This window comes from Tupaia chinensis, unplaced genomic scaffold (genome assembly GCF_000334495.1).
Source record: "Tupaia chinensis unplaced genomic scaffold, TupChi_1.0 Scaffold000081_1, whole genome shotgun sequence".
Taxonomy (NCBI): Eukaryota; Metazoa; Chordata; class Mammalia; order Scandentia; family Tupaiidae; genus Tupaia; species Tupaia belangeri.
In genome coordinates this window covers 7,487,981-7,502,924 of record NW_006159542.1, presented here as the reverse complement: position 1 = coordinate 7,502,924, position 14,944 = coordinate 7,487,981, and the positions used below count along the sequence as shown (strand labels likewise).

Here is a 14,944-nt window from a genome sequence, read left to right as displayed (position 1 = left end):
GGGGGGGCGGGTGTCACTCATGTGTTCAGTTACATGGTGAGGAAGCAGCCATAGGGTAGGCAATGCCAGGAGAACCTTTCATGTCAATAAGTGGGCTACTCATCAGGGCCCCATGACAGGAAGGTGGAGGCAGTGCAATCTATCAGTGAAAAGCATAGGCTGTCAGAGCAGAAATCCTGGTTATGATCATACAACTCTGTGTGAAACTGAGTGGATGGCTGAGATGCTCTGGGCCTCAGTTCTCTCATTGTTAAGTAGTAGGTTAAAAAGAAAAAAATGAAAGCAAGCAAAGAAAAAGAAAAGCCACATCACAGAATCACTATGAGGCCCTAGTTAAGATAATGAGAAAAACGTGTCTAACACAGAGCCCGGTACACCCTGAAACTACAAGAAATGGTACTAATTATCCATCATTGGTACAGGCTAGCCTCTGTACTAGGTACCAAGAAGACAAAAATAAATAAGACATGGTCCTTGCATTTCTTTGAACTGTTCAGTTTAAAGTAGGTCAGGGACACACAAAGCAAAATCAATACGAGATTTTGGAAGTATGGAAGATGGTGCCATACAGAGCTATGTAATACCATGTGACAAGTGCCATCAGCAGGTGACTAAACATGCAGATTTGGAAGGGAGAGAATAGGCACTTCATTCTGGTGGGACCAGTAAAGACTTCAATGAGGAAAAAATAATTTTAAAAGGCCTTGAATAATGAATATGAAGTTCCAGGAGGACAAAAGGTATCAAAATTCTTTGCCAAAACAAAGCTGGGTAGGAGCATTCCATGGGCCGTTAAGAGATTCCATTTTATGAAGCATCCAGTTAAGCATTTTGTGCCCTGTCTTTATAATTGACATCTTTTGTAGATGAAGCAATGATCTGGATAAAGGATCTTGGAGTCAGGGCTTCCTGAAGGCCACTGCTGGAGATTCCAAACTCTTAAAGCATGGGCTTACCCGGAGCCAGAAAGAATTCTGAGCCAGCTGGGAGTAGTAGCTGATGGTGCAAGGGTACCAAGCGTGCTGGGAAATGCCTTCACTGAGATCTATCACCTTGGTTCGACACACCTGGAAAACAGGTAAATAAAACAATGTTTTAGAGGATCTTGGACGTTCAATTGAATTTGATTTGACAAACCTTTACTATCCACCTATGTATTTATTTTTCTTAATACCACAGGAGGAAGCAGGCATGAATAAACAAAAGTCTGTTTAAGAAGCTCACAGTCTAATGTGGAAGATGTAATTCTCACTGTTCAGGAAAGAATAGAGAACATATTTTGATGGTAGAGGTGACAGGAACATTCTCATAGAGGTAAATTCTGGAGAAGTGGAAGTTTGAGTTGAGTTAAAAATAAGGTAGAGGTAAGAGGAAGGGTGTTATAGACAGAGGGAATGATAACAAGTACTCAGAGGAATGCAGAGGCCTAAAAAACTCAGGTTGTAGTGATGCACCTAGTCTTACTAGACTTCAGGGAAAGAGGCAGAAAAGGGAAACAGAGGCATTGATTGCCAAGAAGATCATTTTAGAAAAAATCTGTAAACTATGCTCAGAGTCATATTAATGACAGAGAAAAGACTGATAGTATGAGCATATGTTTCCCTACCACCAAATAACATCAATCCCATCACTTCGTACTCTCTTGTTTTCTCAATGACGTATAATAAAGGAAATAGGGAGGGTTTATAGAAAAATAGAATTCTTCAAACTTAGGAGTTTCTTGTATATCCAATTGTCATTCATTTATTGGCTCATTTACTCATCTGAACAATATTTATTGAACAACTGCCATTTGCCAAACACTCTGGGACAAAATTATAGACAAGACAAATGCTAAGGTGCTTAGAGCAGAGTGTTCAGATATTACCCAAGTGATCACATATTCATATGAAACTGTAAACTGAGGAAAGCACTATGAGGAGGAAGATAGGAACAGCTGAGTCATTCTTGAGATAGGTCAGACCTTTGTCGGAAGATCATCCAAATTAGTCCTTTCCCTCTGATCTATAATGCGTCCTCTCTTAAAACTTCCCTGAGTTTGGATCTGTCATTTCTCATCTCCAGGTCTCAGTCCACTCTTCTGAAAAGTAAGAGACCTTTCCCTTCATATGTGCTTCCATATCTGCAGAGTCCTTCTGGATAGCTGAATACTTGGACGGTGGCCGTCCAGAGAGGGCATGGAAGTTCCATGTGCCTTCCCACATGCCTGGCCTTGTGTATCTCTTCATCTGTATCAGTATCCATTATCAGAAACTAGAAAAGTGTTTCCCTGAGTTTTGTGAGCCACTCTAGCAAATTAATCAAACCCAAAGAGAGGACTGTGGAACTCCACATTTATAGCCAGTTCGTCATACCATGGGGAAAACAGCCTGGGACTTGTGATTGGCTTTAGAAGTAAAAGGCATTCTTGTGGGATGGAGATTTCAACCTGTGGAACCTGATGCTGCCTTCAGGAAAACAGTGTCAGAGTTTATCTAAATTAAAAGACATTTAGCTAGTGTCTGCTGTAGACATGATTAGTTGCTTCAAGTGTGGAGATTACCCTCACACATATCAGATGTCAGAAGTGTTGTGTGATTGTTAAGTTAAACTACAGGAAAAATGGAGTTGTTGTTTTTTTCCTCTCTATATATCTTCAGATCTGGTAGGCACAAGTGTTTCAGTTTACATAAGTCAATGTAATTTTATGAATTAAAAGAAAAAGCCAAAATAATGGCTAATAAAGCCATTAAAAATAGGTGTAGGTACTGCTGTAGTGGAGGTAGATGGTAGGGTACCACTGTGGTGCTGGAGCCATCTGGGAAAACCCTGGGTTCAAACATACTGGGTGTACCTATTATCTTGGCTTGAGGAAAAGCTAGGAGGAGTGCAGCAAGGAAAGATCATGTCTGTCTGTCTGTCTCTCTTTCTCTCTCTCTAACAAACATAAAAAAAAAAATAGATGCAAAATCATCAGTGCTGATTCTCCTAACAATATGTTCCTATAATGGGCTCCAATTAACCTCCTCTGACAGACAATCCTTCCTGCTCTTGGCATCAGCAAGTGCTCCTGTTAACATGTTGATGATCCATCTATAACCTTGCTAAAACGCAAACCCCTCTTTCTCCATCACTTCTTAGGTGATTCTTGAAAGGAGAGCTCTCAGAAAATGCCAAGTCTTAGTTCTCTCCACCACAGCGGGATACCAATCAAAGTCAAGCTAAAACACACACAGGTGTATTGATCTACAATCACAAACATCAATGCTTTTATTTTTAATAAGTTTTATTTATTTATTATTATGATGATTTTTTAAAATTTTGCTATAGTGCATGTGTGCTTATGAAGGGAGAGAGGAGAGGAGAGAGAGAGAGAGAGAGAGAGAGAGAGAGAGAGAGAGAAAGCCGCCAGGTCTGGAACTCAAACCTCAATTGGTCATGTGGGAATCCAGAGCCTTAACCACTATACCACCTGCTGACCCCTTAATAAACTTTTTTTTTATCTTTATAGCAGAGTTACAAAGAGAATGCAGAGAGTTTCACATATGCCTTTTACCAGTTTTCCCTCATATTGATATTTTCACCAATTCATTCTTAAAACTTCAAATGAAGGAAGATCAGTGGCTTAACCAATTGTGGAGAATCACAACATGTCACTCAGGATGCTCTGTTCTGGTGAGCTGGCCTTGGACTAAGGAGATCTAGTTTTGGTCCCTGCTTATTCAAAATCTGGTGTGTAACTGTGAGCTGATTATTTCTCCTCTTGGGACCTCAGTTTATCTTGCACACAGGAATGTTGGGCAAGGTTATAGGTCTACAAGGTGTTTTCCACGGATTCCTAGGGTTCTGCAGAAATGTTGCCAGGGGTTCAAGAGGTAGAGATGAGCTGCTTAGTTTCTGCTGTACCATTTTTGTCTGCTTTGTTTTGTTTGGGGGTGGGGGGGGGGGTTTGTTTTGTTTTATTTGTTGTACGGCATGTGAACTTGCCAGAGAGAGACAGGAAGAGAGGGAGGGAAAGTGAGAAGTCACCCCCAAGGGGGGATGGCCATGCTGCAATGCCTTCTCATCCACTCTTCCTTTCAGATTTTGGGCAGGCATGCCCATGTGCCTGGCATGATTTTCAAGCTTCTGAGTCTGGGACTTGAACTGCACAGCTGGCCATGTGAGATTCAGTGCCTTAACCTCTACGCCACCTGTTTGCCCCTGCTCTACTGTTTTTACTGGAGCATTTTTACTCATCTGTTGTACACCAAGCTGCCTTATAATGTTTTATTTTATAAAAAAGCTTCACTGCTTTAAAACCATTAGAAAATACTGAAGTACAAATGCCAAAGTTTCAGCCTTAGCCCTAGAAATCAGTGTGTTGTGTAATTACAACATTAATTCCCTGAATATCATAGATTGCTTCTTAAAAAAGAATAAAGATAGTAAGAATCAACTACTCCATTGTCTAAGAATTAGGCAATGGTTTCAGCTATTTAAATCTCTAGCAGCCTAATACTGAAGAGACTAAGGGTAAACCATAGTCACTTTAATGGGCTGGAAGACGTTTTCAAGTTTATTTATTTTTCCCAAAAACAATTGGGACTGGGCTGAGGCAGATCTGCCAGTGGATTGTGTTACACTTTACAACAGTGCAAGACTTTGCATAAACTATCTATGGCATTTGAAATCCAGGCCAGCAATTCGACATGTATCATTCTGGAATTCTTTCCCCTTGTGTACTTAGCTGTCTGTCCCCCAGCAGAGTGTGGTAGAGCACATCTCTGAGTGCTGAGCTGGAGGCCTTATCTCTGCATCTGAAGCATTCATGGTCCAAGAAGTCTCCAACATGAACAAAGCCCTCTTATTGCTTAAATACGATTTCCTCTTATCTCCTCAGCTCTATCAGCACTAGACAGGGCCTTAGAGTAACATGCGTCTGTTATTTTATTCTTCTGTTTTTGTATTTACTTTTGTGTTTGTTCCAGGCTGGCTGCAGTCCTGACCTGGGACAGTCAAAGCAGATCAGTGAGTAACAAGCAAATCCAGCTGAACCCTCGCCTGAAGCCCCAGATGATCTTAAGTCATCTATATTCCTGGGGAAATGGAGGGAGGCTGGAGGTGGAAAGAAGAAATAAGCCCTCACATGCATCCTGCTTTTGTAGACATTGCATAGAATTGCTCATTCAGCAGACATTTAATAAGGGCACATGGGGCTCCAAAGTGCTGAGGAAAAAACCCACAGCCTTGCCTAAGCTACAAGGTTGGTCACTAAGGACACAGTGACTACAAGGTGACTGATTCTATGGGAATGCTGTTTCCATCCACTCACTTTTGCACCCTGTGAAAAAGCAAATCCAACTTCACAAAGCATGACTGAACAGTGTAAATTTTACTTAGCATTTTGTAGAGAATACACAGCAGAGATACATCATTTGACCCAGAGGACTCTTAAGCATTCCCTACTAGCACCCTGAGTTTTTCTTTACACATTTCCCTTTTGCCAGTTTCTCTAGCATCACTACCTCTATGACCTACCAATCTTCCCCTTCCCCATCTGCATATCTCTCACATCTCATTCAGAATCATTCTCTTCTTCCTCCTATTCTTCCCTCTTGGACCACAAACACTTCTACTAATGCAAAAGCTCAACCAAGCTAGCCAGCCCCAGAGATGATAGCAGTCTTTATTTCCCATCTCTGCTACGCTGGTATAAATAAGACCTGTTTCCTCTCTCCAGGTCACTCACTGTCTTGTGGATCACATCAAGGGTGCTTTAGAGAAACCAGCAGTTGCTAGGCTTCAGGTTCCCCTAGAGAGACAAAGAAGGGATTCCCTAGGCACGAAGCTTATTTTTCTGTATTGTCTACTCCCATGTTCATTGCAGTGTTACTCATAATAGCCAAGGTGTGGTAACAACCTACATGCCTGGTGAATAATGAATGGGACAAGAAAATGTCAAATAGACATACAATGGAATATTATTCAGTCTTTAGAGGGCAATTCCACAACAAGCAGTAACAGGGAGAAATCTTAAGGACATTATACTAATTAAAATAAGTCATTCACGGAAAGACAAATATTTCCTAATTTCTCTTACGTGAAGTATCTAAAATAGTGAATTCATAGAGTCAAAGATGGATTGGTGGTTACTGGTGACTAAGAGGAGAAGGAAATGGAAGTTGCTAGTTAAGGGTTCAGTTAAGCAAGATGAGTAGTTCTAGGGATCTAGGGATCTGCAGCATTGTACCTAAAGCCAACAACACTGTCCTAAAACTTCATTAAGTGAGTAGATTTCAGGTTATGTTCTTACAACAAAAAGCACTTTTTAAAAACAAAAATATAATTTTAAATGACTAAATATGCATTGAATGAATAAATGCATTAATAAATAAACGATGAAATGAAAAAAGGGAAATTTGTGTCATACTAGTAGGCAAATAGCAGATGTGGTTAGGCTGACAAGCAATCTCTCTTAGGTGTTCTCAGGACAAGAGAGAAATTACCCAGTATTGTCTTGATTAGTTCATAGAAAGATAACTAATTTCCATGTATAGACATCTCAATTTACTTCTGGAGAGCTCTTCTCTTCCAGGAGAGATGGGTCTGGCTGTACTTTGCATTTTCCTCCAAGCAGCAATGCTTGTAAGTTTTCTTATTTTGGCTTTTATACTTGGGGGAGACTTGATTGGATGGTCTACTGAGACCATTTCCTTTTCAGTGGTCAGGGAGGGAAGGTGTCTTGCACAATGACACTTGGCCAAGAAAGGGCTAAACTGTTACAAAAATGCAAAATTTTCTGTCTCTCAGACTTAGTGGACCTCTCTCAACTATTTTCTGTACCCTTTTAATCTTGCCTTTCCTGTGTAGAATCATCTCCCACGAGACATTTTCCCTCTTCCTTCCAGAAATTATGGCACAAATCGTAAGAGAATCCTAGTACCCATATTACTTTCTTCTCCAGAAAGTCCAGTGCTGCATCTTTTATGGAAACAAGGCAGATTACTGCCTCTCTCACCTTTGTCTTGGTACTGCAGGAACCAAGGGATGAAGGACCACTTTTCTCCTTGATCTTGAGAGGGCCTCTTATCTTTGCCAGAATCCCTTAGACTCTTCACCGTCTTTAGAGCCATTTGTGTTTACTTCAAACACAGCTCATGGGAAAAAAGACCTGTGTTGGTTCTGGCTCTGTCACTTATTAGCTAGACATTTCCTCCTCTGTGAGATGCAGAGCATATACTCATGACTGCTAAGGGCCCCAGGAGCTTAAGGACACCCACAGCAATAATACCACTGAGAGTCTCATAGTCACAGTATCACTTAATCCTTACAGCCACTCTGTGAGGTTGGAGTCATTATTCCATTTTTCTAATGAGAAAAATGAGGCACAACAGCTTTGAATTACTCTTTGAGATTTCCTGTCTAGTTGTATCACAGCCAGGCACTGGAATTGGATCCCTCTGATTTCATGTTCTGGGTACTCGATCACAAAGCAACATGATTATTGTTTGGCTTAGCAAAACCTCAGCTTTCTCTGATGAAGAGGGCACCAAGAGCCACTGTCTTTGCCTCTAGTTCCTTTATGTTCACTCCCTGCTCTAAGTGGTCCTCGTAATTCACCTTCCAAAGTGAAAATCTAACCAAAGATCCTGCACTTATCAACGCCTTCATAGTTGTACAGGGTTCATAGGATGGAAAGTGTCTTGGACACAGATTACAAAGGCCTTGGGAGCAGGTTTCTGCCCCTTCCACCAACTTCTTTGCTGGCTGCTCTTCCTTCCCGACTAGCGGGCAGATATCCTCATGTGTATTGCCTTCTTCCTGCAAAAGAGCTCTTTAGCTCACACGTCGTGGACTCCCCTACCACGGTGTTTATACCTAGACATGCCCCTGCCTATTTTGTGAAATACTACACATGCTTCAAAGCCAGTTTCAAATATCAGCCTTCTCTGAAAGCCTTCGCTCACCCCTAAGGAAGAATTAATTGCTCTGTCTTATGTGTCCATATAGTTCCTTTTATATAGGACAGTAATAGCCCTTGTCAAGTTAGATTATGGTTGTTTAGAGCGTAGTCTTAGCCCTTTACACTATGACAATTTTCATAGTGAGAACTATGTTGCATTTATCCTCAAATAAATCCCAGCGTACTTTCTAGCACATAGAAAATAATAGGTGACAATGGATGGCAACAACAGCAGCAGTAAACACTGAGTGCCTGTTTATGCAGGATACTGTTTTCAGGGCTTTGTATGTACCAGATCGTGCAATACTCACAATTCCATGAGGTAGATACTGTTATATCCACTTAGCAGACAAGAAAATTGAAGTCTAGTGTTTTCCCTAAGGTCATACAACTAGTTATCTGTAGAACCAGCATTTGAATGCAGGCATAAATTCAACCCACATTATGAATCATAGATGCTACATATAACTTAGGGCTATTATAAGGATCAAGGGCCTGTTTATATTTGTGTCAAATGGAAGATGAACTTTGGAGCTTCCTCCTTGTTGCCTTTTTCTGGGGTCCTGAGATAGAAGATGCTTCATTAGACCAAAACAGGCCTTGACAGATTTGCTCTGGTATGGAATGACAGGAAATTCAAGAATGCCAGGTAAAGTGAGAGATCTGCTTCCCAGAACGGACTCAATTTCCCACTTACTCTGGCCCTCATTCTTCCCACTTATATAAATACAGAATATGATGAATTCTTCTCCAAAAGCTTGTCAGCTCTGACTTTCTGCCAGCTTTTGAATTCCAGCCTCTTCTAAATGAGCACAGCAGAAGAGACAGTTGACTCTGAAATGAAGTGTAAAACAAGCAAAGAAACACACGAAACCACATTGTGTACCAGGTGAGCATCTGTCAACCTCTGGGACTCATGGATTCTCATGTCTCTGATATTCTGACACTGAAAGCTAATTTTCTAGCCACCTTTTCTTGCCAAGATAACCTGAAGAGCAACATAAAATTTCACTTCAGCCATCCCAGCAACATGTTTTCTTTCTTTTTTTCTTCTTCTCCTCTTATTTCTCTTTCTCTTCTTTTTTCTTGCAACTGCATGCTCCATGGAAGCTAGTAGATTGATTACTCAGATTTTGAGTTCATTGACTGTCTGAACTGGGAGGGTCCTCAGAAATTCTGATTCCAGCCAACCCATTTAATAGATAGAAAAACAAAGCCAAGTGAGGAGGGGAGAAACTGGCTTGAAGATATGCAATACACTCCTCTGTGATGGACCAATGGTGACTAGATGTGCCTAGTCTCACAAGTAGAGGGTTCTGTGGCTCTAGGAAATGAGAACTCTCACCTAGTCAATGTACTGCCTGTCACTCTACATCTGGCACCCACCCTCAAATCCCCCTCCTTTGCAGAAGACTGTTTTCAATTAGAGGAGTTAACTATGTCTTGCTTTCAAAGGGTTTTTAAATCTAGTTTATCTCCCACCCACACACGATGTACACAAAGGCAGGGAGATGGAAGGAGAACAGGGGAAGTGGGGGACACTGGTATTTTCTCACATAGGGGACAAGTCATGAGGTTTCTTCGCATTTCTGTTTTACAGATTTACGTGCCCTTTTGTCAATCACAGAAGGAAGTGATAGTCAAACCTCTAGACCAGCATCTCTTATTTCCTCTTTCCACCCAAAAGGACCTGCAAATGAACTTCATAGAAAAACAACGGTAAGTAAATAAGGGTGAGGAGGCATGGAGGGATGCATCTTGACAATAACAACACACATAAACACACAAGCATGCGCATGCACACACACACCCACACACACACACACACACACAGAGCCAGGCAGTATTTACCAATATTTCTGTTTAGGCCACATCTTAACCTCCAGTTTACAATTCAAATGCCAAGTTATTTCCTCAAGAATTGCCCAGTTGTAAGAGCAGCAGAAGTTGGTTCCTTAATATAAACCACCAAGATCTAGGAGTACTAAAGATTGCAGAAGAGAAAGCCTACTAAAAGGCAAACTATCAGACCATGGCTATAAAAGATCTCAGGAAATCTGGAAATGAAGTGGTCCAGGTGAAATAAAACTACCTCCATAAACCAAGCTTTGCTGTTCCTATCAGAAGATATTGCTTCCTCCTCAGTGTTCCCCTGGGAGAAGGAAAGGGTACCAGCTCTTAAAATGACTTATCAGTAAAGGTGTATATAATCTCATTTCATCCTCATACTGACCCTGGGAAATAAGCATTTTTGTCCTCAGTTGAGAGATAAAGATTTTGAAATTTGGGAGGGCATCAGTCATTTCACCAAGGCTTCGAAACTAAACCCACACTGATCTGACTCAAAGTGTTTTCTTCCCACCCCATGGCTTGACCTCCCAATCACTGTGGGTCGAGACCCTTTTGTAATACACTTGCAGTGTGGTTTCTTGCCTATCCATCTATCTCTTCAGGCATGAGCTTCAAGGACAGTGCCTGTGCCTGATTTGTCTCTCATCAGTGTCTAGTGCTGGCCACTGGGCGAGCTCACAGAATGCTGCCATGCTGAACTGATGTGGCTTTTCCAAGGTTATGTATGTGATTCACTAGAGATGCATTTGCTACAAAATCCCAGGTCTTGAGCTCAAGGGACTAACTGAAGTAAACATACGTGGTCAGTGCCACCATCCTTCACTCTTCTTTGCCCAGGACAGATATCATTAACCAATGTCTCCCTGATTGTAGGCCTCTAAATGCATCCCAACAAGACACCATGGGAAGCCACTTACAATTGGCCAGGCTTACCTAGATGATGAACCCTATTTGTAATCCTTGAACTTGGCCAGTAGCTCACTGAGGACAAGAATGAGCTCTTTCTTGCCTCTTGTATTCTTTAGTATTAAGAGCAGAGGAAGGCCTAAAATAAGGACTGAGCCAATGTTAACACACACAGAGCCAGGCAGTATTTACCAATATTTCTGTTTAGGCCACATCTTAACCTCCAGTTTACAATTCAAATGCCAAGTTATTTCCTCAAGAATTGCCCAGTTGTAAGAGCAGCAGAAGTTGGTTCCTTAATATAAACCACCAAGATCTAGGAGTACTAAAGATTGCAGAAGAGAAAGCCTACTAAAAGGCAAACTATCAGACCATGGCTATAAAAGATCTCAGGAAATCTGGAAATGAAGTGGTCCAGGTGAAATAAAACTACCTCCATAAACCAAGCTTTGCTGTTCCTATCAGAAGATATTGCTTCCTCCTCAGTGTTCCCCTGGGAGAAGGAAAGGGTACCAGCTCTTAAAATGACTTATCAGTAAAGGTGTATATAATCTCATTTCATCCTCATACTGACCCTGGGAAATAAGCATTTTTGTCCTCAGTTGAGAGATAAAGATTTTGAAATTTGGGAGGGCATCAGTCATTTCACCAAGGCTTCGAAACTAAACCCACACTGATCTGACTCAAAGTGTTTTCTTCCCACCCCATGGCTTGACCTCCCAATCACTGTGGGTCGAGACCCTTTTGTAATACACTTGCAGTGTGGTTTCTTGCCTATCCATCTATCTCTTCAGGCATGAGCTTCAAGGACAGTGCCTGTGCCTGATTTGTCTCTCATCAGTGTCTAGTGCTGGCCACTGGGCGAGCTCACAGAATGCTGCCATGCTGAACTGATGTGGCTTTTCCAAGGTTATGTATGTGATTCACTAGAGATGCATTTGCTACAAAATCCCAGGTCTTGAGCTCAAGGGACTAACTGAAGTAAACATACGTGGTCAGTGCCACCATCCTTCACTCTTCTTTGCCCAGGACAGATATCATTAACCAATGTCTCCCTGATTGTAGGCCTCTAAATGCATCCCAACAAGACACCATGGGAAGCCACTTACAATTGGCCAGGCTTACCTAGATGATGAACCCTATTTGTAATCCTTGAACTTGGCCAGTAGCTCACTGAGGACAAGAATGAGCTCTTTCTTGCCTCTTGTATTCTTTAGTATTAAGAGCAGAGGAAGGCCTAAAATAAGGACTGAGCCAATGTTAATTGAATGAAAGAATAAACTAACAATAAAAATACTTTACTCAGCCAATGCAAATAATGAACAAATGCAACTCAAATATTCAACTCAAGGTTCAAGGTCTCTCCCACTGCCTGTACAGTACCATTGACCACTCCTACCCAGGTTCTTCTCTCTAGTCTATGCCTATCCCTGCTTCCTTCCTACACTGCTTATTCTAGACTGACCCTCTCGGCATAGAAAACTCTAAGGGAAACCAAGAGTTAACAAATACACAACAGATACACACTTGCACTGCTCCAATCCCCTCCTTCAACCTTCTTTTTACACACTTAATAGCAATGGGGAAAAGGGGGGGAGGGGAAGGACAGGCTTTCTTTCACCGACTATTAGAAACAATTATCACTTTCCCCAGGCCTCCAGAGCAGCTTTTCCCTTTGATGCCTGCCTTAAAGAGATAGAGGGAGGGGGAGGGGTGGATTGCTTTTCTTTCAATTTGAGGATTTATTATTTGGCGTGGACAGACGATCAAGCCAAGAAGCATTTCCTGTGTGTAGGGCTGGTGTGCAGAGCACAGACATGTCTCCTGCCTCCCTCCCAGAGTTCTAGAAATAGCAACAGATCTCAGGACCTTCACCCAGGGGGCATTTCCAGATAAGATAACCCAGCATCAGTGCCCTTTAACCTTTGGGCTTAGCTCTGGGCTGATTTGCAACTCATTGCCTGGGGCATCTATTCTTAACTCATTAGGCATTTTGTACTCCTTAAGGGTCTAATGCCCTCCAGGCCTGCACCTCCCCAAAAGTCTAAAATCCTGTGACTTTGGGTGCAAACCCATGGTCTGATCAAATAATCGTGGAGGAAAAGCTAGACTTTCAATAAGAAAGCAGTAGATCTATCATTTAAAATATCAAAGATAGTACTGTTGTTTGGTATACCAACATTTTTACAAATGAAGAAATTGAATTTCTTCTAGGAGAAATAGCTCAGAATCACAAAACTAATTCACGGGTATAGGTCATTCCATTGGTTAATTTCACAGACAGAAGCTCGAAATTTGTGCAGGACTGAAAATGGGTGTCTAATTTTCTTCTCAGAGGAAAGCTTATATTGGAGGCATAAGACAGCATATCCATGAAGGTGGGAGAGACATAGTGTTCTCTTTGCCATCATTTATTGGGCAGCTTTGTGTACCGAGTATAAAATACTCGCATTCCTGTGAGGCCAGTATTACTGTCCTCCTCCTCCTCACTTGCCCTACAGATAAAAAGCCTGGGGTTCAGAGGGGCTCAGCAGTGCACCAAGACCACACCTCTCTGGGGTGGGTGGTGAAGTCTGAGTTTGATGCTCATCTACTTTACCCAAGTCAAACTCTGACTCTCAGTCCATTCTATAGATGAGAGGACACAGGCCCACACAGCGTAAAGGATGATCAGCATGAGGACAGTGTTGATGATAAATATCCAGCTGCTTTCAACTTCATTAACTCCAACCTTAAGTTACTGCAAGAGCAAAGTCATATTCCCTATTTTCAGAAAAAGGAAAAAGGTAATCACAACAGCAGTGGCAATGAAACTTACAATAATGATGCCAGTCCCCCATCATACTGTATGAACTCCACCACCTGGAGCTGGCACAATCTCCCCATTTTACAGATAGAGCCAGGCACTGGGCTGAGCCCATTCCCTGACACCTGTTCAGAGGAGGCAATGGGCAAGGGGCTTGAGTTCCTCCAACTAGTAAATCCTCTAACAAGGGAGAGTGATTAGTGTTGGATGTGGCTGTGGGCTTTTGTGCTGTTGACAACTGCTGCCATGAAAGGCCTGCCTGGGCTCATTTCACATGGGCCCTCCACAGGCCTGCTTTCCATCCCCCTAATTATGCCATTCACTAGTCACCCAGGCCTGCCTCTGAACTCCTGACCCAGCAGTGAAAGACTTGGGATCTCATTACTAATCTCTTAAGCCACCTAGTCCTCTAAAATACATCCATTTAAGTTGGAGGCCAAGGCTTTGGGGGTGGGAGACAAGGAGAGGGAAAGTCCAGCACAAGGACTTCTCATGACAAGGCCATTTTCCTTCCCTGTGGCCCAAGCCACGAGGCAGCTGGCATGACCTTCCAGCTCAGCACAGGGCAGGCATTGCTGAGAGTTGATGGCTGGGCTTAAGGTTTAGCAGGCCCTTGAATGGGAAGGAGGGGAGGCCATCTGGGTCCACCTGTTTATAATTTCAGGGGTGCGGGTGGGGGATGAAACTAGTGTTTGTTTTAATTATTATTATTGTTGTTGAAAAGGGAGGAAAAAAATGAGCAAAAACTGCTAACATCTGGAGGCCTCCATCCAGTTTACGTAATCTCATACAGCAGACGAGGAACATGGGATCCCCAGCCAGATGGTCCGTGGGTGACTTCACGGCACGTGTGCTGCCTCTGAAAGTAAGATGCTGACGTGTTTAGAGAGTGGGATGCAGGACCTTCCTTCTAATCTCAAAGGGTAAGAAGCAGGGGTTTGGAGTCTCTCACAGATTTGTTTACTTTGGGAATAATCAAGGTTGTTTGTTTGTTTGTCTTCCAGCTGAAGCTCAAGTACTTCTTTCATATTTCCACATTGTTCACTCATTCCACTCTTACTTAGAATTCATTATGTATTAGTCTCTATTCCCATGGTCTACATGAGGAAAATGAATCTCGGAGTACAACACAATAAAGATAAAAATTCTTTCTTTTAAGTAGCTCCCAGATCCATGGGGTCCAGGAGAGCAAAGAATTAAGAAAGGGCAGGAAGGTGAATTAAATGACCAAACACTCATGGGAACATATGGTTGGTTCTGTGTTCGAGCTTGTGCAGGCTGAGGGAGGGACATGGAGGAGAGAATTGCTGAGGCAATCTATGCATGAAGGACAGATCTCTAATGCAAGATCTTAAAGTCAAGGGAGCTCTGGAGAGCAAGGGCTAGAGAGAAAAAAAAAAAAAAAAAAAAGTCCGGGAAGGGGAAAAACTGGGCACCAGCTGAGCCATGACAACAAG

The 14,944-nt window shown here is 42.2% G+C and overlaps 1 protein-coding gene across 1 annotated transcript in view; it reads right to left on the bottom strand.

Annotated features, from left to right (window-relative positions):
* PAPPA (pappalysin 1) overlaps positions 1–14,944 on the bottom strand; it is a 280,168-nt gene that overhangs the window by 79,199 nt on the left and 186,025 nt on the right. Inside the window, exon 13 of the mRNA XM_006142815.3 lies at positions 957–1,067. Coding sequence (XP_006142877.1) covers positions 957–1,067 — 111 coding nt within the window. The remainder of the gene's footprint in view (positions 1–956; positions 1,068–14,944) is intronic.